This window comes from Ostrinia furnacalis, unplaced genomic scaffold (genome assembly GCF_004193835.3).
Source record: "Ostrinia furnacalis isolate ACB-3 unplaced genomic scaffold, ASM419383v2 OfSCF0802, whole genome shotgun sequence".
Taxonomy (NCBI): domain Eukaryota; kingdom Metazoa; phylum Arthropoda; class Insecta; order Lepidoptera; family Crambidae; genus Ostrinia; species Ostrinia furnacalis.
In genome coordinates, this window is record NW_021131041.1 from 33,427 (window position 1) to 60,072 (window position 26,646).

The following is a 26,646-nucleotide window of genomic DNA, read 5'->3' on the forward strand; positions in this document are numbered from 1 at the left end:
CAATTTTGATTCGATAATAATATTTTAAATAATTTTATTACACTTCTCACTTTCACTGTAGTTCCTATTGATTTTTGACTTGACAATTTTGAAGTACCTAATTAATATTAATGAATCTAATAGACATTTAATCATTAAAATTATAAAGCGTCTGAACTGATCATTTTAAATCTACTGGCACACAGAAAATAAATGTGGCACGATATGAGCCTAGTTTTATGTTTCCATACAATTTACTACAAGCTCACAATAAGCTGTCAATTCATATAGCACTCATACTGGCTGAGTACTTGCTGAATGTTTTAGAAACATTAATCTATTTTAAATATGTAAAAATTTCTTGCATGTATGTAGGAGTTAATAGCTCTACACTACAACGCTATCAAGACTAAACAAATTAACGTTACACTAGTCACCTAAATTTAACGTAAGCGCCATAATAAATAACGTTGTAAGCTCGAACTGACGGCCTCACACGAACAACTGCTGCCAACTTTAAAATATTTCAAATAATAAAAATTTGTCAGACAGAAAAATCATTTACAGAGAAATGTTCATTTGAGTAAGCAAGCGACAAAAAACATTCGTGCCAGTCGTGATTAAAGAACGTTTAGACAGCATAAATATTCATATTGCATTAGTACCTACCTATCTGACTGGCGTGCTAACTTGCTATTTAACTTTTTTCATGTCTGCTTTCGTCATTCTGTACAGTCATCTGAGGAAATTCACACCACAATTCTTATCTGGCTTGCACATTTCTTGACACCATCAATCATTTTCTTGTCATGTCTATAGGAATACTAATGATGCCACTTTTTAATTTTAATTTCCAACTGTTAAAAATAACAGTTGGAAATTAGTTTCATTTGTGCAGGTACTGATTACTTGAAATGTATAATAGGTATTTAAAATTGCGTTAAAATTGCGCGCGTTTCATTGTTTCCTCAATTGTGGAAATCGTGTGCACATGTGTTGTAATTTTTCCACCTGACTGTGACTAGCTGAAGTGTCGATCATTTGTCGTGTAAAATAACAATCAATCAGTGATTTGTTCCATTAGGTCAGTCGTCAAGCTGAACGCTCTTAACGCCCATTGCCACTCATTTCGTATCCATTGGATTGCTATTTCTGTAATAGAATATTTATAGGCACTTATGAAATGTGAATAGGCTCTTTATTTTGTAGTCTGTACAGTAAGTCAATTTATTTTCGCCTTGATATAAATCAAAGGATTACCAGATTTTTCCTGACACTAATTTCAATATCTTTGCGATCTTCAGAAGTATTAGCATATTATTTTCTTTCTCGTAATCCTTGACTGGATTTGATTTACAGCAGCAATGAGATAATAGAAACCATGTTAAATGTAATGATCATTAGGCACGCCGTTATTTTCAGTGTTGCTGTTTTTTCCCTATTTTTATTCATTCAAAAAGGCTATCGTTACCCCCGGCTGGAGCACGCAATAGTCGTGGAGGCGATTCTAGAAAACGGTCGTTTTGCGATTAGATCAGTACGGGCATCGTATGCTGGCGTCGGTAGGGGGAAGGTGGGGATATTGTTAATTACTCCGTTTTGTGAACACGGCCGGTGGCGTGCTCGGCCGGCAATCAGCGACCGCTGACTGATTGCTTTTTAAATAGGTTTTATGCCCGCTAAAAATGTTACTAAGGAAATCGAAAGAAAAGCCCCGAAGATTTCGTGAGCGGCGATTGTGTAAACGCGAGTGCGGACAAGTTGTTTTATAAAGCACCCGCACCGTGACCGCTACGGACTTATTTGGGGCCCGTCGGTAATTTGTAATGGCGTTATGCCGTTTCAGAATAAAGCTTAAGTTTAAATGTGACGTCATTCTTTAAAGCTTTATATTAACATTTTATTATTAACAATTTACGGTTGACATTCTTACTGAATTCATCAGGTCACACAAAAGTTTGTTCTTACTTTACAGGACAGTTAAGCGTAAATATTGCGGCAAGATCTATCAGGCAACTGCAAGTTAATTACCTACTTCACTACAAAGTAGCAATCCCATTATTTCTTGGCAAGCACCGAGTATTTGCAGTTCACATGGTTTAATTATTGACGTCACAAACGTTGTCGGTGTCCTCTGAATACCTATTCGCATTGGCAATAGCATACTTTTCTGAACAGTTGAACAGAGCGACATGAAAAAGGTGTAGTCGAGTCTACACTACATCCTGTCTACTTCGAATGGAGATAGCACACACAATTTAACACGGGCTTATTAAGCGAGCGAGCCAACACCTAGCGGTGGCGTGACAGAGCGGCGTTAGCCCGCCGGCCGGCATGCTACCGCTGTTGTGTCAGGGCTGTAACTGAAACTACAGGATTGTTTCTCCTGAACCTCCTTAGACCTAATCACGGATACATAGCCCTAAAAACGGTGACATATGAAGTTACGCAATAAGAGCGATTTCGATAAAGCTGTGTCTAATGTGCTGGCGACTCTACAATGTAGAGTGACTAATTTATAGATTTATTAAAAAAACTGGCGTTATATTCGTTATTTTGAAAGCTAAGTGCTATAGTAACAATTGACTTTTCTTGTCCGACTAATTAAACACTAGTTTTTTTCATTTTTCGTAATAACGTGAATTTCTTTTAAATTCGTATATCGCAAATACCTGACGTACCTATCTATTGGTTAAATAAAAAGTTAAGACATGCCAGAACTGTCACAATTTATCAATCGTAAAAATCAATTGATAGACTGAAATTCTGTTCAGTGATTGAGAGAGATCTTACTTTAACTTTCAGTACTTTAGTTCTACGAGCTCGCTATTATCTTTTACCAAATGATGTATCTTTTATACTAATTCTGAGGCTTTTTCCAAGTCCTAGTCCTTCCATTAGTGTTGGCAACCCTGTTAGGTATTTGTTACAACTGTTTAACTGCTCCGATTAAATGCACTTTTTGTTGAATTTTCATTCAACCACCCACCAATGAATTCCGAATCTTGCGCTGAAGTAATAGAGTCCAGTATTGAAATACTGTAAGAGCTATTAGCATGGAGATAACGGGGATAGAAGAATCAATGTTACAGTGATTTAGTAGGCTTGAGCTTTTTATACTTGTTACATAAGCAATTTAAAATTAATTTCTTAAATATGAAGATTTAAAGATGAAAAACGAGTTTACGTTACTCATTTATGATTATAATGTAACTCGAAATCTAATATTTTTTACTCAGCGGAAGAAACTGGCTAATATTTTTAAATAAAATAATTTGTAGGTTTTAAAAACAATTGGCATTAATATAGAAATTATTATGTGTATCGGAGATATAGGTACTTAAGTTACTATTTTCACATCTTTTAATATAAATCAAGGATGCCAAAAATTAAAAGAAATATTTAATTGACAACATTTTAATTAAAAAAACACCACAAAATCTATTTGACATAAAATGCCACGTTTCGAATTGCTTAAGTACATATTTCGCTATTGTAACTATTATAGCATTTAGGTACTTACTATACATACATTTAATACTTCAAGTTGTGTATTTTATACTAGCAAGGTACATATTTATATTTACGTTACTTTAGAATGGATAATTATAATTTTATGGTAAGTAAGTAATCTCCATACAAAAATTAAATCTCTACATTTTAGACAATTTGTTGACAAGTTGTTTGTTGTGTTATTTTCTTAATATGTCTAAATTATTAGTGTATTGTTTGTCTGCCACTGTGAGGCAACGTAAATATTAACATGTATAACTACAGGTTATGATTACTAATTAATTTAATAATATATTATACAGTTTCTTTGCACAAAGTATTGCCGAATATTTTTTCAGCGTTTTGATCACATTGTCATAATATTTATTATACATAGTGTTAATCTCTCGTGTGTTTACAAATAATAAATATTTAAGTACTGGCGATTCAAATATAATTATTAAAACAAATGTATTTCGTTAATGTGCTAATCTTAGGGCATATTAATATCTATTGACGTTGGTAAGGATCGTAAATTGTTATTTAAAATTAAATCTGGTTTGGAATGTGACGACACACTTTAATATTAAAAACAAATTTCTTCAATTAACATCAACAATAGGGGTAAATATTCGAGCATAAGAAGAAAAATATGTAATAATTTAGTATCAGACATTTTTACAAGCATAGAGTTACAACACCCTTATATTTTATTGGTTTTTCAATTTTCAATGTTTTTAGACTTTTAGGTGAGTAACAAAAATAATTTATGTTATTTATAATAACTCATAAAAGGCATAGGATTGCATTGCTAGAAATATTTAGTAAAGGTACTATTTCAGTTCTCAAATAAAAATGAGAAATACTTATTTTAAAATTAATATCAACATGGAATGCATTCGTTCCAGGTTATTAATCCTACTGACTTATAAAGCAAGTGTATTCTAATTATTATTATTAAGATATAATTACACAACATCAATTTATACATTACATCTTATCGAATCTGGGCTTATAATATCACATATTTTGGACAAGCGTCGCTCAGCACTCGCGAACATTGCCAAATAGGAAATATGTCAGACGAACGTCCGTTGTCGGTGCGGATTGTTCGGTGCATGTCGAATGAATACTGAATTCGAAACCCGAGCAATAGACTACCGGAGCTACGGTTTCAATTTGAATGTCCACGTTTTAACACTTAGCACACATGTTTTAGCATCACTGAGTAGTTTATACCGTCTCACTCTATCGCGTCTTGCTCGGCGGATTGTCTGTTTCGTTCACACGGTCACTGGAGTTAGACATGGATGGGTTCGTCATCTTCTTCGTCGTCTGAGCGTCTCTCGACGGAGTTTTCTCTGGGAGAGCGCGGTGGCGGCGCAGGGCTGCCTGGGTCTACGTCAGGCGACGGCGTGCGCCGAGCCTGTGCGTAGTACCCCAATGCCCCCAGAGCTGGGCCTCCAAGACCCCCAATGTGCGCTGATGGGCCCGGCAATCCCAAACCTAAAGGCGGGACGCCGGCTAGAGGCGTGCCCGGGTATAATCTGTTGACAAACAAAATAATCTTTCAACGACGAAGTATGCTAACAACTTTTACCTTAAACATGTGATTAAGTGCCCGAGTTAAATGTCAAGTAATGTGAGTTCTACTTAGACCCAGTTAAAGGTAATTGGAATCGACTAGAAAATTGCATAAACATTTACGATTGTTCGGTGTTTGTTAAAATTGCAGAGATTCGTCGAAGTAACAGTTTTCCCTCTATTAGCCACACAAGTAGATCCACTTAGCGATTTTCCGCGAGCGTGTAGGGGTGTTTAGGTATTCAGTGTTAGGTCGAAAGGGCCCTGGGGGGCTTTCTGAGTTGAGACTAACAACTTCAACATTCTTCGAAAAAACCCGTATGGTTTTTACTTAGCTATAAAAATCACCAGTTCTCGTAAACGATGCAAAGTTATCCACTTTTTAGTGATAACTCATTAATTTGTATGATCATTGATAAAACTGTAATTTATAAGTAAAGTTCAAGTCCCAAATGTGGTGGTTATAAAATAATTACTTGTTAATTTAACGACAGCATGATAGATTTTTTGCTATCGTCGGAATTAAAATAATGAATGAGTTACTAACGAAGCTAGTTTTAAGCGGTTCAATAATATTCGTGTCAATTGATAAGTACAGTCGACAGCAGATCAGATAAGTATTTTTTTGTTGTAAAATCGCACTTATTACAAACACATACAGCCACAATATTTACCTTGATGTGCAGTCATCTGTACGTCCATATAAAAATGGTTTTAAGTTCCAAAGTAGCTGTTATTTTATTCATTAGATTTGCGGCTTCACACATCCACATGATCAAGATAAATAAGTATAAAGTTTTCTAAGTTTTTACCTTTTGTACACAGTTTTGACAGTAAAATTATGATTATGATTATGATTATAAGAAAAGTTTTCAATGCTTTTTCAGTCTTTCGTCAACACAAGTTTCGTATTTTCAGCTTTAACCTTACCCCACACACAAAATCCGAATCCAAAATATAAATCTGATACAACTAACAATAATGTTAGAATTCTATGACGTAATAAACTGCTGCGGTACGAACCTATATGGAAGCGGCTTCTGCAACGTGTTAGCGGAGGCCGAGGCAGCAGCGGCGGCGTTGGCGGCCGCCTGTCGGTAGTACAGATCCGCGGCCGCCGGCGCCGGCTGCGCTGGGTAGGCAGGCACGCCGGCCCAGTAGCCGCCGTATAGCCGCTGGAAGGCCGCGTAGTTGCCAGCCTCTGCTAGCAGCTCTAAGCCAACTGCTGTTTGCCGCTTCCATTTCGTCCTGTGGGCAAAAGAAAAGGGCATATTAATTCTTGTTTATTAATTATCTAAATGGATTTAGTAATCAAAGTTGAATAAAGTTTTGCAACTTTCACTGTTTGAGTTTTATTGGAGGCTAAGCTGTAGATCGTGGCTATATTTATTTATTTAAAGACTTTATTGCACACACAACAATGTTCAGTACAAAAAGGCGAGCTTAATGCCATAAGTCATTCTCTACCAGCTGACCTTGAGCAAAACAGAGATATTGAGTAGGCGGTGCTAAAAAGCTACAAAAATGTACACAATATAATACATAAAATATTATAATATTATACATAAATACATACATATAATTTATATAAAATATATTATAGCTATACAGAAGTTGCAGTGAGAAAGAGTGGTGGAATAAGTCCCGTTTGGTCATATGCTAGATGAACGAAAAATACGCGTGCATCTCTCGAGATTCGGCCACAATAACCGCGGAGTTGCTATGTCCATGGGTGGTTGTTGGGATTGGTCATATACCAGAAATCCACACGTCACCATACGTCGACGCCACCATTTTTTTTTAATTTATGAAGTCTTTCGATTGTCGAATGAAAGCTCACGGAATTATGCTTCGAAGGGCATGTTAGATATTGGACCAATGTCCGCTCGAGCCATTGTTGTATCAGAGTTGATACTGTCAACATTGTCTTTACTTTATAATGCTAAACATTTTACGGTTTTAGTCGTTTTTTAGGAGTGTAATTTTTTAACTCCTTATTTTAAAGAAAACCTTCATTTACGACTCTACCAACTAAACAAATAACAAAAGAATATTTATTTTAATACGCGGCATGTATTTTACCATTTTCAGGAATTTTTTATCTTTTTACATTATTGTTATAATAAAAATGTATACCTAAGTTAATGTCCAGATAATATAGAATAGCACAGATTTAACAGTAGATCTCTACTCATTATTTCGTACGTGACGCTATAAACTTCCATGAAACCGTTACATTAATGCATAACTTAATAGGTAAGTAAGGTAGGTATCACGAAATCAAAATAGTTATGATATTATCGACATGAATAGCAAAACATCGGACAACACATTTTAAAAAACGTGACAATGAATTCACAGTCCATTAACGTTCGAAATACCGAACATTGTGCGGATCCCACAAGAAATCGCACAAAAACTATTTATGCTACATTAGAAACTTAAATCGTCTCTAAAATTCTGTAAACTATCATTTACGTTCCCCAGCCATACATCACTAACCCTACTTTGTGACCCCAGTCGTCACCAAATTTGTCACAGCGCACTCGAGCGCACCATGAAGATACCGCAATGAGTAATAAAAACAGCGCAATAAAAAATAAATAAATAAAATAATAAATTTGACAAAACGTCTTGGGCACTCGTATGTGCGCTGGAGCGTGGTCGAGTAGTTTAATTTGATTTATTTGCTCCCGAGAAAGGGTGAGCGCGTATAAATTACCCGATATTGCTTATAGGGCGTCGTTGATTTTTTTTAAATAGTTATAGATTACTCTTAAGTATCATTTCTAGCGAAAAGTTTGCGTTTTATTACAGCGATTAAGATGGATAGTAAGTATGATTCTGTAAAGAAAAGAGAGAAGCTTTCTGACTATTAATAACAGAAGTAGTTTATTCATTTCACAATATTTAGATGTAAATCGATAATTTCAGTGAGCTTACAGGCAGTGCTAAATGATATCGCTGAAAATCAGTTACAAATTAAGCTTCGCATTTATCGGAAAATAGAACTTAATTATGCCCACCACAGATTGATAACAGAAAATCTTATAATATGTATGTACTCTTTAATAAAATGATCTTATTTATGCAGGATAAGTAAGTACTAAAAACGTACTAAAATAACAATAATAAAAAACCATTATCATTTGAACATTTGATTTTGTACCATCACAATAAAGCCGCCTCAACAATTGTAAAACTGCAGCAGTCCCCAGTTGTAAATTTAATTTAATAACGTCCTCGAGTCTCGATTAGTTCCAACGCAGGCTGCTATTGTCATCAAGTGAGCTTTTTATTAATTCGTAGGGAGTTGCTATTGCGAGCATCATCATTGTTATTATTAACTAGATCGCATTGTGGAGGGTTGCGGTTGTTAGCAGACGGTTCACTGGCCACCTCCTTAATTAATTTCTATAAATGGATCATTTAATTTCATTAAATGTAAATGAGGGGGAGTTTAGACGATTCGTGGCTCATCTTTCATGACATGATTTATGCTCGTTTCATTCATTTTATGCCGACTAATAAAAACTTATTTTTAGACACCGCCAGTGTAATTATCATAATTTTATAGATCCACTTAATCGCCATTAGTACTCGAGCGTTTACTCGCAATACTTAAGGAGGCGGTTAATTTAAATGCCGATCCTTAATTATCGGTAGCTGACAAGTGATAGATAGAAAGCGGCTGCGCTCGCATTAATCATGTATTATGACGGGTGGTTCTTAACGAACGTCATTCAAGAGCTCTTATTTAATTGTCAAGTGCTGAATGAGAGGCAATCTGCTCAGTGACACTATTCTTTTATTGCCCCCGCCGGCTACAAACAAAAAGCTCTCGGCGAGCACTTAAATTCGGATGGATGTCTTAAGACCTCTCAACAGACAGTAGTTTGCTCTCTGTCTAACGCGCGCGCGACGTGCCCGGAGCGGTTTCTTCCGTCTCTGTCGTGCAGTCCCCCGGCGGAGTCTGAGTACGCTCCGCCCCGTGGTTTAGTGATTTGATGCTGCGTGAACTGATTCAATTGTTGTGCGAAGAAGTCCGCCCAAAAACGCGCCTTAACCGTTTCAAGTTAAAGACGAAAATCGTCCGGTAAAACGTTCCCGCTTACGGCCTCTCCAAGGGGGGGAGGTTGTTTATCTCGATTTGGGTTTTTGGGCGACGTGATGCGAATTCGGCTTGTATATCCGGCAAACAAAGAGCAGTTCCATCGATCTGTCCTCGCGCCGCGTCGCTTGCGTCGTTCCGGCCCGAGCGCTTGCCCCAATTTGAGCTTCATCCGAACGTTATTTATACGCTGCTTAGAAAGTTTCAGAAACATGTTTGAACGAGTGTTCTTATGGGAATTGTTTGAAGTTGGAGCTTTTATTGTTATGAAGGGGTATTATGTTTACATAATATGATACAGAAACATTTTATTGTAAGCCTATCTCCCTAGTCGAAAGACGATATTGTGGCTTCGAGGCAATCGTCGTATTTTATCTCAAAGAGTTTTAAGAGAGATATCTTTATTACCAAGATGATATCAGTATAATTTTTGTTAGTAAAAATCAAATTCTCAACTTTACTATGTTCACGTTTTGATAGTCTTATCGGTAAGATAGAGCTTTTATTAAGTACATGAAAGTGAAATTATCTTACATATTTACCTATTGTAACTACAGAACTTAATTCAATGACGCTATTAGCTTTCAACAAATTATGTGTCAAGATATTACAAAATTATCTGTCAGGTTCTCATATTGAGATGCCCCTTAAATTGTTGTCCTTAGTAATTTTCATCTGGGATAAATGACGCCCTGTTGGCTTACAAAACTGGTTCATCTAAAGTATACCTACTAGTTTGTGTCTAATAAGACATTAAGGTAGTTGTGAAGAAAGTCTCTACATGTAGGTATTCGCTTAGAACAAATGTTTTTGACCAAATCTACTTTATGCGACAGATTACGGGTTCAAGTTAAGTCACCTGAAGCTAAAAATCTTGCGATAAGAAATAAATTGAGATGCATTCCAAATCTTTAAATCGTGAAAAATAAACAATTACACACCTACTAAAGCTGAACTAAAACTGTGACTAAACGTCGTGCCCACCTAAAAGCGTCTTAAATTTACCCACAAAATTATCATTCCATTTGGATCACGAACTAACTTTAGAACGGTCGAAATTATAAAGTACGAATAATCCGATCCGCTCATTAAAACCCGTCCGAAACTCAAATGGCATTTGCAATATAATGATTAGTGGTTAAATGATAAGGCAGGCGACCCGAGCGACCTTGGCTGCTGTGTCTCTGCCTGCAATTTGGATGTTCGCCCTAACCGATTAGTGGTTCTTGGTAGCTGCTCGCGGAACCCACGCATTATGTCATTACATGTGTGCATTCGTTTACGGAATCCCGATAGCTTGTACCTACGTACTGGACTCGATTCCGAGCTTTCTTACTTTACCTACATACATTATGTTTGTTGTAAGGTACCAAAACAGTTTTTGACGAATTAAGTTGTGATGTGACTTTTACAATCTGCGAGCAAAGCCTTCCCAGATTCTGAAGTTTACAGGAGAAATAAATCCACTTTACAGTTTATTATGTGACAATCTCGGAATCAATCGAACGCTGTAGATGAAATAAGTATACGTTGAATAAGTTACCTAAAATGCGTGCATTCATAAAAGCATGTGCTATACTACTTCTACCAGTTATATTGGTTTGTGTCCTGGTATTTGTATGATGTTAGGACATCAGTTATTAAAATATTCTTAACATCTGGTACACTGTACCTACGAATATGTAGATGTAGACTATGAAATGAACGCTTCTACGAATTCACCTTTAAAGGAGAATCGTAAAATGGCCAGTTAATTGTGTAAAAAGTCGACAAAAATATAATTCCAACTGGTGTGACCCGTGCATTTCTCGAAAACTTGGATACAGTATTGGCTACTCAATGACTATAATTCGCTGACGGATCCTGTGAGGAGGTAGTGCGGAATCGCATTCGTGTCATTACAAGATGCGTCATTAGGTGATCGGCGGGATTACACGTCGCGCCGGCTAAACGCCGATAAACGCCGCCTGCCCCCGGCCTATTACGAATTTACGAGAAGTGATGCCCGTCGCTAATTCGCCTGTAGAGTTGTAAAGTTCTCGAATTTGATTTACCGGTCCATTGCCGACATTTAAAACAAATAACTATCCAAAGCTTGTAGTGATGTATAAGTTTTCCAATTGGGATTACGGTACCGGTACAGTCCAATAAATTGCAAACACTTAAAACAAATAAGCGATCTGCCCGTTAGGTTTACTGAAGCTGAAAGATACAGGGGTTTCCCTGTTTGGGTAGCCTATTATGAAAAAAAAATTTACTAGACATCGGCTTTATTTACCGAAAAACTTAGTTGCCAATTCAATAAATAAGAGTCTCTTAAATAATATTTAAAATGTATAGAAAAAACCAATTCACGGCGAATAAAAAATAAAGTGGGTAAGCTCAACATTTTGTCATGCATGACTGATTAGTAAAAAAGAAGAGTTCTTACAAATAAAATAAAATTTCTCGTTAATTAAAAGTATAAAATAGAAATTACTCAATTTATAAGTAAGAAGTCTTGTTACTTATGTTCGTCCAGTCAAATTATTTTTCAAAAAGGTGTTGAAATAGTTTCAGAAATTACCTGGCCGCTAAAGAATATTAAATAGATATTTTATAGTATTTGTAATGTAATAAATACGTACTCGAGTATCTTGTATTTATTATTATACCTCACCTTAAAAAGTTCGGCGATGAAAGCTTTAGATTGCGTTGTTTTACCTTAGAACGTTGATAGAGCATTGAATTTATTTTATTTCTTCCTAATATAATTCCATGAGTACTTATTCTCCTTTTCATTTCTGAAAACCGAGTTCCGTGTTTAATTGAAATAAGTGGATTGAGTTCGCGTCTTGAAATCTTGGAGCATGATGAGCACACAAAATCTATGAGAGTCGCATTTTGACTGGTCATAAAGAGTAAGTCAATTGACTCCCTAGTTTAGTCATACCTAGACCATCCTTGTCCCTTTGACAATAGGTACACAATTGGATCAAAAAAATGAGTTCAATTGTTTTGCAGTTGGTATCGCTCGCATCACTATTTACGAGCGAAAAAGGCCGTCAGACAGTCGCGGACGCATTAAGACTTAACGATTCTGTTCAATCACAATGCCGATCTGTAGGCTGTCATTTTCGTAAACGCTTTTTTACCGACTTCGGCGGACTTGAAACGTGAAGTCATTTTCGAAAGACATATTTTTATGATTCAAAACGTGGACTATCAATTAGCCATTAAATGCGAAATGATTTAACATGACATTAATCCGCTAAACTTTCCCTTGAATCTAGTGTGCAGTTAGGTTTGGCTATGTAAACTTTCTCAAAAGGCCGAACGGAGCGGAAGTTTATTTTAAAAACAGAAGGTAATTAAAAATAACAATGGGCATCAATTAGCTGCCTTAATTTTTGGTTTTTGTATCCTATTATAAATTCGATGTCTTTTATAGTAACATGCGAAGCGAAGTGTTTTATGTGTAAAAAGTCCAAAAGCTCTACAGTGTAGTAGAGTCTACACCGATTTAAGTGGTAAGGTAGGTAGTGCCTAAATATCTTAAACCGTTCTCAGATGTGGGTATATACTTTAAAACAATTAACTGACCATCGACGTGTGGTTATTATAAATAATAGTGTCAAAAACGTCGGCGGAAGGGACGTAATGAGTGGCCGGCATGGGCGCCATGACTTGCAGGGTTGCGGCTACTTCTCAAAAAAAGTCACTGACACGGCACGTTCACAAAGATACTAGCTCCTTATGCACACCAAGGTCCCGTGAACGTCGTACTGCCAGTATTGATATTTACAATGCGTCTCAATAATGTATTTGAATGTTTACCGTCACTTTTCAAAACATTATTAATTTTATTATCAAAGCTTTTTCAATATTTTTTCTCAAAAGCCACCGTTTGCTACCTATTTTCGAAACTTTTACGCACATTATTAGATAGCCGTAAAAATCGCCATCCAAAACTTTGTGTATCTGTAGTTATTAGTCTCTATTTCTGAATTACTATTGTCCCCATTTTCATCCAGACTTTCCAAACCCAAATAAAAGTTAATTCCAAGGGAAATCTAAAACGGAAAAAACATGTGACAAAACTTTTGTATCCCGGTTAAAATATATGATTTTGTTTGTTTCAACGATCTACTTTCTGTTTTACATTATCGGTTGTTAACGCAGATGCTCTTTTTATTTAGTTGATTGCGAGGCTTTAATTATCTTATTTCGTGCTCAAAGTGAGTAAATGTTTGATTAGGTAAGTATAAAAATAAAATAAGTAAACTTAATAAGTTAATATTAAGACACCTAATCAAAGCAATTAAAAGTGACTTAGTCTAAATACAATTATGAATTCATGAGTAAACCTAATAATTGCAGACAAAGCAGTTATTACATTTATTATAAAACAATTAATTAGTTTACTTTTTCGCCTGGCTCTCAGCAATTAGAATGTTTTTGTTAAGCTTTAATAAAATTTAATGAAAGTTAAACGGCTCAAAATTTGAAATGTGTTGTCGAGAACAATCACTAATTAAATAAATTATGGAACGTATGCATGTAGCCAATTAATTTGACTTTAACAAGGCAAACGCCGTGTCCGTAATTAACACACATTTATTTTGGTGCAACTAAACAGGCCTAATCAATAGTTTGTTTTTTGTTACTTCAACAATATTGGCAATTGTAACTATCAATTTATACTTAATTGTTTTAATAAGAGACGTGGCAATGAAGAGTATGAGGTGGCGACTATGATATAAATCATAGTAACAATAATAGCAATTATTTTACAGTTTGTTGTAACAGATTGTAATTTATTCTCATTGCAGCGAACAATTCGATATTCTTCTTCTTCTTCTCAGTCGGTACACTCTTGTCAGAGTGGTCGTGGTCATCATTTTGAATCACTATTCAGAGTGATGTTCCTCGTAATACGGCGCCATTCCTCGCGGACTGCAGCTTTCCGGGTACTTTCGCTAACCGAGCACTTAGTTGCGGCCTTGATCTGGTCCGTCCATCTCATTGGTGATCTACCACGTGGTCTGGTGCCCTCAACTTTTCCCTGTACTACGAGACGCTCTATGGAGTCATTACTGCGCCGAGATACATGGCCGAAGAAGGTTAAAATGCGTGACCGAACCGTGGTTGATAGGCGCTGTCTGATGCCGAGTTCATTTAATATGGAGTCATTGGTACGAAACTCGGTCCACGATATTCCCAGCATCCGTCTCCAGCACCACATCTCCAATTCGATATTATTGCGTCTTTAATATTTATCTTGATTATATTTGCCATAAAATTACTGTAGCAAGACAAAAACAGCGGTTTTAACAGAAGAAAGTGACCACACAAAAGCCATTACATCCTTTAATTAACTCCGATTTCACACCCTTTCACGAACCGAAAAATCGAAGACCAAACATTAGTTTAACCGAAATTATGGAAAACCAACAAAAACTAGGGCAAAAAGCGGTGGTGATTGAAAAAGTCAGACGGGGCGGACATCGCCCTGCGCGGCGCCCGCGCAACACGCAACGTGACGTCACACGCCACCAGCGCCAAACGGAGCCAACTGGCATTTATCATTAGCAATTTAGTACTGACTTGTAACAAATGGATCCACGTATCTATTGACCTTATGTGGTAGGTAATAATAAAATTATGGGTGATCGACGATTTACGGTGTTGCTTTTTGTTTTTAATAAATTGATAAATGTTTTGTACCATATCCAGGTAGGATATGGATATGGAAGAATAATAGTTTTGAAGAGTCAGCGCTATTCAATTTTAGGTAATTAAAAGGACAATTAACTATTACGAAGAACGTTAAATAAAAGCAGAATAATAAGTATAAAAGATGATTAAGAATACTATTAGATCAATAGAAAATTAGAGTAGATTGTTTTTTGGCTACCTGTTTTTGTGGCGGCGGCGGGGCCCGCCTAATTACAAACGTTTGTTTTTGAAATAGCCGCCAGGTACACTCGGGGGCGACTGCCATTGGCATGTTTGTGTTATATTTTACATGTCGTCACGTCATACTATTTTGAGGCAAAACAGGAAACTGAATTTTAGTCCGATCATGGTTATTTAATTTGTTTATTTAGATGAATTTGTATTTATACAAAGTATGATCATAAATGTAGCTTTATTTTTCTTTTTACTGATGATTACTTACGGCTATGGATATAGGGATATGAGAATGTAATGTAAATGAAAACTTAGGTATCTTAAGACACAAATCGCGCATCAAACTCACGTAGGTACCAAATAGTCTCTCTATGTATTAATGTTTAATGTATAGCCAGATGATATGGTTTTGTCAAAGTAACTCTGTAACGAATTGTAATTTTATATTAAGCTCCGAATGAGCCGGCAGTGCTGTGCACGTATACTGATGCAGTAGCAGTGCCCATTTCGCTGACTCAGCATCGCCCTGTGAGGTTCGCCGACTCTCTCACGGCTGGCGCCGTAGCGCAAGGTGCGGGATGCAGCGAGTGTTTGCTGTGTTTAGGGTATCATTATTTGACGCTATAGTTCATATATCTCTACATCTTTTTTATGATTACCTACTTGAAAAAAAATTTGATATTTAAAGACAAAGTAACGCCAAAAAAGTAGAAGTCTAGCTATTAAACAACGACGCATTAAACTCTTAATTTTGAGTTTCATAGCAAAATACTTGTTTAAAACTTTTCGTAACTGAAGGCTTTGGGAACTTATAATATGCATACACACTTGATTTATTTCAGCAGTGTTTTTCAGGTACATAATTACTTCAGCATCGTTTCACTCTTCAGAGATTTACTTCAGCATTGTTTCACTCTTTTACATCCATATCTGAAACACTAGCATATACTATCTAAGTATGTTTGGTTCAATTCCCGCTGCTTAATATTATCTTGGGCCAACGCCCAAAACGTTCGATAATTGTTTTCTTCACTAGGCCTGCCGTCTTGTGGTCTTTTTAATTCCATTACATTCAGAGTAGGTGGCGACCGCTAAGCTGGCCGTAAACCGCTTTCCTCGTACGCATGTAAGCCGATCGCTTATTTTCCCTGATTGTAAAACTAAAGATATGGCTTTAGTTGAAGCTAATATATTCCAAACTCGCACAATTTCAAGGCGAAAGCATTTATAATTTTCTTTTGTGGTCGTCTGTTAGTCTATACGTGTCATATGCGTACGTACCTATGTCTTGCTATCTTTTACTGATAGGTATGAGTAAAAGTTTGGGCCACTGAAAAAAGCTGTTTCAGATTTATTGAAAATGGAAACCTCCATAAAGTTGTTCCCTTTTGCGCTGAAATAATTATTCATGCAGCATTTCGTTGGACATTTTATCAGAATAAAGACATTTGCTCATACCATGCAATAAAATCTTAATTGTTACGGTGGCATGACCAAATACAGCAATGGTAGAGCTAGTAAATCAGTGGTCTTCGCGAGAATTAACAAGAATAAAGTAAATGATTAACATTGATGGCCTCAGATAGAAAATACTTGTAGAAAAACTCGTTTATCAGAAAGGTTGTAATGTCTGTTGTACAAGTGTCGTGACAGTGATCTCTATGTTAGATCAGCAAAAATCAATGATTAAAACGGTGATCAAAAATGCAACTCACCGTCTATTCTGGTACCACGTTTTGACTTGCGTGTCCGTGAGCCCAAGTTTCGCGGCCAGCTCCATTCTGTCCTGGACGCTGAGGTATTTCTGCCTCTCGAAGGACTTCTCCAGGGTCTGCAGTTGGTGGTCCGTGAAGGCTGTTCTCGCTTTCCTCTGCTTCTTCGCGAGCCCCGAGGAGTCGCCTCCGCAGCTCTTACTTGATACGTCGTCTGAGTCATCTTTGACTCCTGCAAAGAAAATACTGGAGGTTAGACACTTCAAAAACTCTAGATTTTAATCAGACAGTAGTAAGAGTATTCGAGAACATCAAACTGATTTGGAATATTAGTTTATCACAGAAGCTTTTCTCGAATGTAAACTCTTATAAAACTGTTAATTAGGTAATTATTTTCTGCAGATGTTGTAAGTTTATGCTTGCGACTCAAAAGTAGAGTCGGAACCTAGTACAAAATAAGTGTGTTTAAGTGGTGGTTTAAGTTAATAGAGTAGTTAGGTACCTACTTACAAAAATAATAAAGATAAATCAAAATTTGTAGATAGGTATAGTTTGCTACATTATTATCGCCATAGTATAATGTTTCAAGTTCTCGGGCCAACGCGGGCGTCCATGGCCTGAAGCCACGCGGGGCTTCTTGCGGTTCGGCGTTTCCTTCAACCGATCGCTAATGGACTACACTGTAAGCGAGACGATATAAATTGTGCCAAACAGTTTAAATAGGTTAAGCGCATCTTTTAATAAAATTTTTAAATGTTGTCTACACGATTATTTTTTTGTTTTATTTAATGAATATCATTTCGATCGCTTATTAATTAAATAATGATTACATAAGTTACTAACTTAAAGCCTAGTTGCTTTCTACATGATTTACTTGTAAAAGCTCGTTTAGGCAATGCAAGTCCACATAAAGTGGTCTCAATGTACTCTCAATCTGATTTTTATATTTTCGTAGTAAGTTTCGACATTTCCGTGACTTAAAGTTTAGTATTATGGAGAAAAGGTAAACTATTTTCTATTGTTTTACACTAAACCAGAACGTTTGTCTCACGAAGTATCATTTTGATTCAACAAAAGCAAACGCTCAGGCTAAAGCTTATTAGAAAGTGAGACACAGGCTTAACTGCACCGAGGAGTTAGCGCAGCGAAGTGTAGGAGCGCGCTGCGGTTACCCACCAGTGTACAAGCAACAGTTCATCAATGTTACACTTTAGAACCCTAATGTAGTTGTAATAGATCCTATTTTGCCACAAAACTGGCTGATGTGCTGTCGACTGTACCTACTTTGTCCCTGCCTTAACAATCAGTTACCTCAAGTGGATTAAATGTTAAGGTTGTGGAATCTTAACTTAATAATTATTAAGTTAGCAAGTAGAGTCCCTACGGCATATCAGGTTCGCAAGAACATTTTGTTTTTTAATTTCAGTGTTTATGTGCCGTCTTAAACTACTTTTAAAAAGCACATCATCTACAAGCACAGACACGCAAACATTAATGTCTGAGCTTTTTTTAAATATGTACTTATCAGTGTACTCAAATGTGTACACTTTAGTGCAGGCATTTATACACGCTTTGTTACTTATTACCGTCTTTGTATTTATAATATAACTATTTAAACATTCTGCTAAGACGTTTTTTACACGTCTACAAGCGGAAACACACCCAAAAAAGTACAAGAAAAAGCCACTTAACGAATCTTTTAATGGAAAATTAATTGCGGGCGAATTCACGACAAACTAACGAATCATAGTTGGAATAAATTAACATATACGTAGCTTGTATGAAAGGTGATTTTTTCGACCCTTTAACAGTTTGTAATATCGGCCGTAATTACGAACTGGAGGGCCATTAGGGTTCGCCACCGTTAATTTATTATAATAAGGTCCAACTGCCGACTTCGGCCGACCGTGAAAATTATTATCATTAGTGGACAATAATGTACCTACGGACACAGAGTTGCGTAAACACAATGTTAAAATTATCACTGCTAAGTGTTTAAGTTTCGCACGAATCGCAAATTGGGCAATTTTTGTAGCGAAAGCAGTTAGGGCGGGCGATTTTTGATACTGAATGAACTTAGCGTTTGTTAAGCAGAATCGCTTACATTGTTGCCAACAAGAGTTAAGCTTTTAACATAAAAAACACACATAACAAACACAGCAATGAAAATGGCACGTCAGGGTTAATACTGTGGCTTGGGCTGTTGTCAAACGCCTTTGTAAAAGGTGAGATTTGGTCGCAAAAATGTAAGTAGGTATTGCCTGACGATGACTGAATTCAAGTATATGTATTATTTGCATTTAAAGTGAGCTTCAAAAATCATCTGTTTTAGGATATTGTTCATTAAAGTAATTTACCTATTCTTTCAATTGGCCATTTTTATCTATTAACTTAATTAAATGTGAATTAAATGACTATTAATGTTCATGATCTATAGTAGTCAAGTATTATTATAGTTGTAATAGCATAGACTAATGATATAATATGCAAACATCAGGCAGCTCGTCAGGGAATATAAAAAATAATCGACGTTTCCTCTGAGCCAATCACGGCTGACCCTCGCATCAGGAAGGAGCATGCGCAGGCAAATGGGCTTATAATTGAAAAGGAGATTGACTGTTTGCATGATCTAGGCCCTCTCATTACGCGAAACGAACAAAGTTTCTATAAATAAACAAAAATATATTCAGTGCCTTTACATACGAGTTCATACAGAGACAGAAGAAAATAGGTTAAAACTACGAATAATTAAAGGGCAAGAGGAAGTGTATGTAACTGGACTAAGAATAAGCTTTCATAGTTTTAAATTCAAATTGTTAACTTATTTAAAGCATGGAGACATTTTAAGAAAATAATTAATTTAAAATATTTTAATAACAACTTATTAATTTCAATTATGCCAGTGTAATTAAGATTTTGACTGACAATAGGGTTAAACTTTTTCATATATTTAACACAATTAAGAATCGTTTAAGTGCGTTAGATAATTAAAATCTAACAAAAGCCTACTCTACATTACCCAGCTTAATTACAAATTCAATTCGTAAAAGCTCGCTGTAAGTAGCAGTGCGGTTGGTAAGCCGCATACATACATACAAATAAGCCAAAGCGCTAATTGAATATTAAGTTACTGGTGGGACAAGTTGATTGGCTCAACGTGGCTTTAATTGCTCAATAAACGATCGGATCGCGACGCGAACAAATCTCTACATATTCGGGTCAAGCATTCACGCACACAAACACATAGCCGAGAAGTATTTATGAGCCTCTTTTATTGAACACTAGTCTGTGACCGCGGTAACGCTTGCGTGGAGCTTTTTTTTTCGCAAGAAAGACTGTGTATATAAAACCGATATAAGTTATTCGTAAAATGTAGCTTTGCATTATTATAATTGTTTTAATATATTTTTTTTACTTTTGACATTGTAGACTACCTACTTACATTAAAAAAGTAGTACTAAGTTTGTACTTCGTTGCTGTGCTCTAAAGATTTAAATAGCTAAATGAATGTGTGAGTTTTACCAGCTACAACGAAACATTCACACTTGTATGATACAAATCTAAATTACGGTCAATCTATTCTAAATAATATTGAATTTGTGACGACAACATTATTGGTTATTTCATATTCGAGTAGGTCGTTGATAGAGATCATATCGATTACACATGGCTATACTTTCGACAAATTTGATTTAGATCACCGACATGACATAAGCGGTAGCGGTGGCGTGAAATGAACCTTGCAAATTACTAGTAATCTTGTTATTTGTTTCACAAAATTAGTGATGAATGTGCCAGTACTTTGTTATTGGAGTATGAACAGGAATTACATAAAAGCAGTCAGTGTTTAATATGTACGGGTTGATATGAGGTAATACTGCAATGAACCTGTGAAATCTAAAAAAATCAACAATGGCCAATTTGGTGAACGATACAGCTGCATAATATCAGCAACCACGTGAAGCTTTGTGAGGGTGCAGTGTGTCCTCCATAGAGGTCCTTCGTATAAGAATTAACGGGAAAAAAGACATGAAATGGCACAAAAAGACGTGTGTCCCTTTTTATTAGTAACGTTACTAATAAATAAATAAATAAACGTTACTTTGCTCCAATGTCTTACTAACAGTGTGGTCGTGGCTTCAATTCCTGCCTTAATCAGTTCGATATTTTCAAGTTATTTATAATTTTCAAATTAACTGTGCTTTTTTATTTTTTGACCAAAGTCTTTAAGAATGCACTTTAGGTGGTTTCAAACTCGCTACCGCTCATATGCCAGCAACCGGTAGAGTATGCATAGGCTAATTAGTGCATAGAGTGGGCGTGTGGCTTTTAATTACATTTGATAAACCAGGCCCGGTAGGCCTTGGCTGTGTGAGTGCCTAAAGCATATTCCTTTCAATAGCATACCCATATTTGAAACTGTTAGCGAAATAGTGCAATATTAATTCGTTTAGTTACTACTTCATACTGACAAAAAGAGTAAAAAACAATTTTGAGCCTTACACAAGAGTCCTGAAACTCACTTTCTTCATACATTAACGCTGTTGAATAATTCATTAACAAATAAAATAAAATATTATATTGATAAGTGCTATATAGTTATGTTACTAAGTGCACTGCTACCTTTATAGTATGCATTATTGTCTGTGACAGTTTGTTGTCGATGACAGCCTCCCGGTGTCTATGATTGGTAATAGATTGTGATACGTAATAAAACGTACTTTCAATTAATGTGGTGTATTAATTAATTACTACTACACAAATTAATTATAACAATAAGATTTCGATAGATGCGTTCAAATCGTGAAATATAACTGTTGTGATAGTGATGCGAAATGAAAAATAATTATACATTTGATGGGAAATTATCTACATCGATGATTCATGGCCTAGCTATGACATACGGGACATCGGGTATATTTCTTATGGAACATAGCTGACTTTATTGTAATCTTTATAGTCACATAATGGTCCACTTATGAAAACTAGGAAGCCCATTAACAATAGGCAGATAGTTTTAATGACTTGTACACATTTACCCAGTCGTAACCACTTAATTATTATAATCGTGCGATTAACGAGAATTATTGTCTATTCACTACTCCTAATAGGACATTAATCAGATATGAATCGTTTAAGTTCCCATTGCACAAGGAAACGTTCATTGTGGAAACACAAAATAATTGATGAGATTTGAATATTTATTGCAGATTTGCCATTTATTCTCCAGTTGATATTTTTGAATGAATGTTTTTTCTTTTCTTTCACCATGAATATATTTTTAGAAAAGTGACTGTAAGTTAATTTGGCATACAAAAAGGTCACCCAACTCAGCCTTAGTTTTGACAATGTTAGCCACAACGTTGTTTTTTAGCAGTAGGTAACCTTTGAAACTATTCCTTATAAAATGATATTGCATCAGTTTAAGCATTTAAGCAAGTTCATGATTAAGGCATTTAAAGTTTTCACTACTTTGATATAATTACAAACACTTTTATAATTAGGTACTATAACACACAAATTTAATATTCATTACGCATTATGTAAATTTCCTCCTAACACTAATAGCTTGCTACGGTTTAATCTCATACTCGCTGTAGGTATAATAGCGGCGAATGATTACAAAATAATGCTATTTTCGTTGCGTTACATAAAAATGGTACATTACTTGCACTAAATGATGTTGGAAATCTAATCTGATTGCAATTAAAATCTAAACCGGCAGTGGCTAAATAATAGTGCGCATGGGCATACAGACCGCGCCGTTTATACAATTTGCCTAATTACTAGAGCTCACTTTCCAGAGCAACGATGCAGGAATAATAAGGGCAAGCGCACGCTTGAGCCCGACCACGGCTGTCACTCATAGAGCAATTAATGTTAACGTAATTAATAATATTCAGGGCGGCCTTAGGCTCACATAACTTCAATTACATCTATGTCTTTTGTCTTCCTCCGCTTTGTCTCTTCTAATTGATTAAACCCATGACCAATGGGTTTTCAGGGAGGACTATCTTCTACATTCAAGATTTTGAATCCTGTACCTACAAAGTGACGCAGGTTATTATTAGACAAAGAAGCATTTTAGTTTATACTAATCTACCAATGTGTTACAGTAAATCTGAGATTAGCATCTAGACAGCATCGTTTGCCTAATCAAAACCAACTCACGAGCGAAAATCATCCATTTTGTAAACTATTTCATTTAAACTAGTTCCATGATGGCACACTCCACTTTGTGTATTTTCTAGGCATTGTTTAAACTGGTCTTTTTTTATTGTAATAATGCATCGTCTGTTTGTTTATACGCGGAGTAAATTAATTAATTAATTAGGCTGAATGACGGAGCCGTGAGAGCGCGCGCGCAATGCGCTCAAGCGTCGCATGGTATTATGTCACGACATGGTCACCAACCATAAGGTTTTTGCCCGGACACAATGTTTAATTAATGTTACGTTTGGTGATGAGCATTGCATCAATACTTCAGACCAAACTAGAAGTACCTACTTATTTCGTTAGTTTTTAAGATAGAGCAAACAGCCTACAGATTTCAATCAGTTTAGAGAGAGAGAAAAAATATTGGCCTTAGTTTAGACAGGAAACGGAGGGCGGTCGAATTGATGGATGTTGCCTATGACTTGGAAAACTACTCACTGCGATCCAAAAAAGCAAACAAGTGACATTATTTTGTGCAAGTGATAATTCTTCTTGGTAGGTATTGTAAAACGAGAAGTGTGTGATATTCCATGTCATTCCTTCTTTGCCTACCGCCTCCCCTGCAATTATTAGTCGGCCCGCTCACTCCGCTTATATAAGTCATTGGCTTTAGGGTTGCCTGAGATCTGGGAATTTTAAACTATCCTTACATGTGTGTTCTAGGGCTGGAAAATTTATTTGAAACTGCAAATTTTCGAAATTGTAGAGATCAGACTAAAATAAATTACATTACTACGAGTAACAATTACAAATATTTGCCAGCCTGCCAATTGGTCAATGATAAAAAAGTTACCGAGAGAGGACATCTCTTTCCCTGGATTCGTCAAATATTGCTTCAGGTAATGTTTTCTAAATTCGATTTTCTAATTTCGATTCGAATGGCATTTCGATCGGGCAATTTTCTGAAGATGATCTCACTGAGCTATCATCATCAATCATCACATTTGGCAACCCTACCCCACTCGAACGTAATACCGCCACGATGCTAATTAGTTGGAAAAGCTGCGTGATTAAAACAATTGCTACAACGCATTGCGTTTTTAAGAAATTATTAACTCAGCCATGTAAACGCATACGCAATTGCTACTGCACAAACATGGTGAAAATTATCGGTGTTTAACGCTTGTCATTCATTGTGCAATCGGTAATTTTGTTTTGTGTCAAGAACAAAATCATTTACAAAATATCCATAATCTGTTATTCTTGGATTGATTCTCGATAATAATGTTGCGCATTCATATACCTATGTAATTTAAAAATCCTGGTTCGTACAAAGTAAGAGGAATATAATAGTTTGTAGTTAATAAGTAGGCAGTATAAGAGTATTACATACTTGTGCGATTACATACACGTAAAATATCAAATTATTACTTTCTCAAATAAAATGTTTTCCTTCACAATACTAAAAAAAATTGTCTTAAATATTCCATTCAATTAAAAAGTATTTATTTGTTTTTGTAAAATTCACACAAAAACTGGAGATGTAACCGAAAGCAGTTATTTACGAATCACGTGCATCAAAGCATAAAGGTGTTCCAAAAAATATTGGTGAAATATTTATAAAACATAACATGGGCAGAAAGTCAAAGGCTCGCTCGGTCGCAATATTTTCGGAATATCGATGTGAAATCGAATGGCAAATTATGCGTTTTCCGACGCTTTCGTAACGCTTTCGGACGCTCGGAAGCCATTACACGCTGTGTGCCCCGAAGAACTTGTATGTAATAGGCTTACATCGCTATGACGTTATCTACAACCGACTCTATCAGTCGACATGGAAAACGTTTTTGATTGAACCGTTTTTTTAATTGTTTTGTCAAAAATACAAACTCTTCAAACCAAATCGAATAGAGCAGAGCAGCTTTGTATATCAAAATACGCTAACTGACCTACAGAAATCAATCAGTAATAAATAATTTATTGTTTATAACGTGGCCTATCTAAATCTTAACAAGGCAAGACTTAGCGAGATTAAGTTTCCCATTCAAATTATCCGAGCTCCACGGTTGACAGTTCCAACATTAGTACAACTAAACAAACTGTAAATAATCCCCGTCCAAAAAAGTTTAATCGTAGTCTTGAGACGAGCCTTTATATTTTTAAATCGAACCCAATTTCACAGCTCGCATCGCCTGTCAAAAGCGACACAAAGCCGCGAATGGGAGTCGTATTATGAGAGAACTCAAACTGGCCCTATTTATATCAATGATAATCTATTTATTGTGACAATAAAAACTTTGATGTTATCAAGTTGCGATGAAAGAATTGTCACTTTTTCTCGCCCTTATCGTGATGCCAAAAGTCACGGTTTAGTTGACGAGCGAGTCAATTGTGATTTCACAGTCGTTGAGATAGAGCTTAAATTAGTTTGATAAAACGTTTGATTGCTTCAAGGTATGACTTTTCTAAGAAGCTTAAATCGCTGATGCGTATTTGAGGTCAAAATTGAAGTTTTTAGTAGGCAACTTATGTTAGAATAAACCAGTTAAATAACGACTTTGTACAGGCGAACACGAATATTAAACACTTAAATATAAATTGCACGAACAAAGCATTTATTTATGACTACGTGATTTTAATTAAACATTATCATAAGTTAAATATGAATAACAATTACGTTGAACATTAGTTTTTGTAAATGATTGCTCGGACAGATAAGGCGCTCTTTAGCGATGTCAAGGAGATCAAGATCGGTAGACAAGAAAATCTGTTGAACATCTATGCAATTACATTAATTTGGAATATGAGTAATCAATTTGACGGTGCGTCCGCTCAGCCTACTATTAACAATGGATTAATTACTCCGTTAAATTGTCAGCCGGACTTGTATGGGCATTAATTGCTATAAACGTTGTATTTTTTCACATTCTGGGTAGGTAAGTGGGTTTTTCAAATTACGCGCGGAGGTTTTGTATTTACAGTTGCATGAGACGTTTAATTGCGGACGGCGGATGTTAAATACAGTAATTGGGAAGAGAATTCATGAGATAAAGAATACATTAGACAAATAACTATACGATTTAATCATTAATTTTGTTTTTAGCATAGCCGCAGAGATTTTTAGCGGATTAGGCAATATATTTCACACTGCAGCTTAACTTTTGTACGCACTATAGGTATTTATCGAAACATAAACAACTTTACTAATCCTACTTATCAATGTTTAGGTTCATCGACCTATAAAATGAAAACACAATAATATTTATGAGTCCAAAATTACCAGTGCCACCCCGGCTCGTACGGAGAGCTATTTAAAAAGCGTACGTTTGACAAAAAGCTGATTATGACGTCAGTTTTTTTCTTTTACGAGGGATCCCTTCAGCTTGGATTAATTTGGCCCGTTTTATAAGGGCTTAGTTATCTCGGAGCCGAGAGTCGGAGCGGGTTGTATATCGCGCCCATTATGCGTTTTATTATTTAATTTATTTAACGCCTCGGCTTTATCGGCTTGTCTATTAAATTGTCGACGGGATAATGCGATCGAAACTCAAACATTACTTAGTATTAGATATCTAAATTTGTTAATTTATTTTTATTTGAGTGCTTTTTTAATCACACCATCGAAGTTCAATTTGATGCTACAATACTTTAAAACGTGTTTGTATTTTATTTGATCGTATCATTATGTCGTACGTAAAATTTTGATCGGAATTCTCGATT

General features: G+C 35.9%; 1 protein-coding gene across 1 annotated transcript in view; it reads right to left on the reverse strand.

Moving 5' to 3' along the window:
• Positions 1–3,380: 3,380 nt before the first annotated feature.
• LOC114350201 (homeobox protein B-H1) overlaps positions 3,381–26,646 on the reverse strand; it is a 28,482-nt gene continuing 5,216 nt past the window's right edge. Inside the window, exons 2-4 of the mRNA XM_028300908.1 lie at positions 16,774–17,002; positions 6,079–6,303; positions 3,381–5,018 (exon numbers count right to left, since the gene is read on the reverse strand). Coding sequence (XP_028156709.1) covers positions 4,772–5,018; positions 6,079–6,303; positions 16,774–17,002 — 701 coding nt within the window. The 3' untranslated portion in view covers positions 3,381–4,771. The remainder of the gene's footprint in view (positions 5,019–6,078; positions 6,304–16,773; positions 17,003–26,646) is intronic.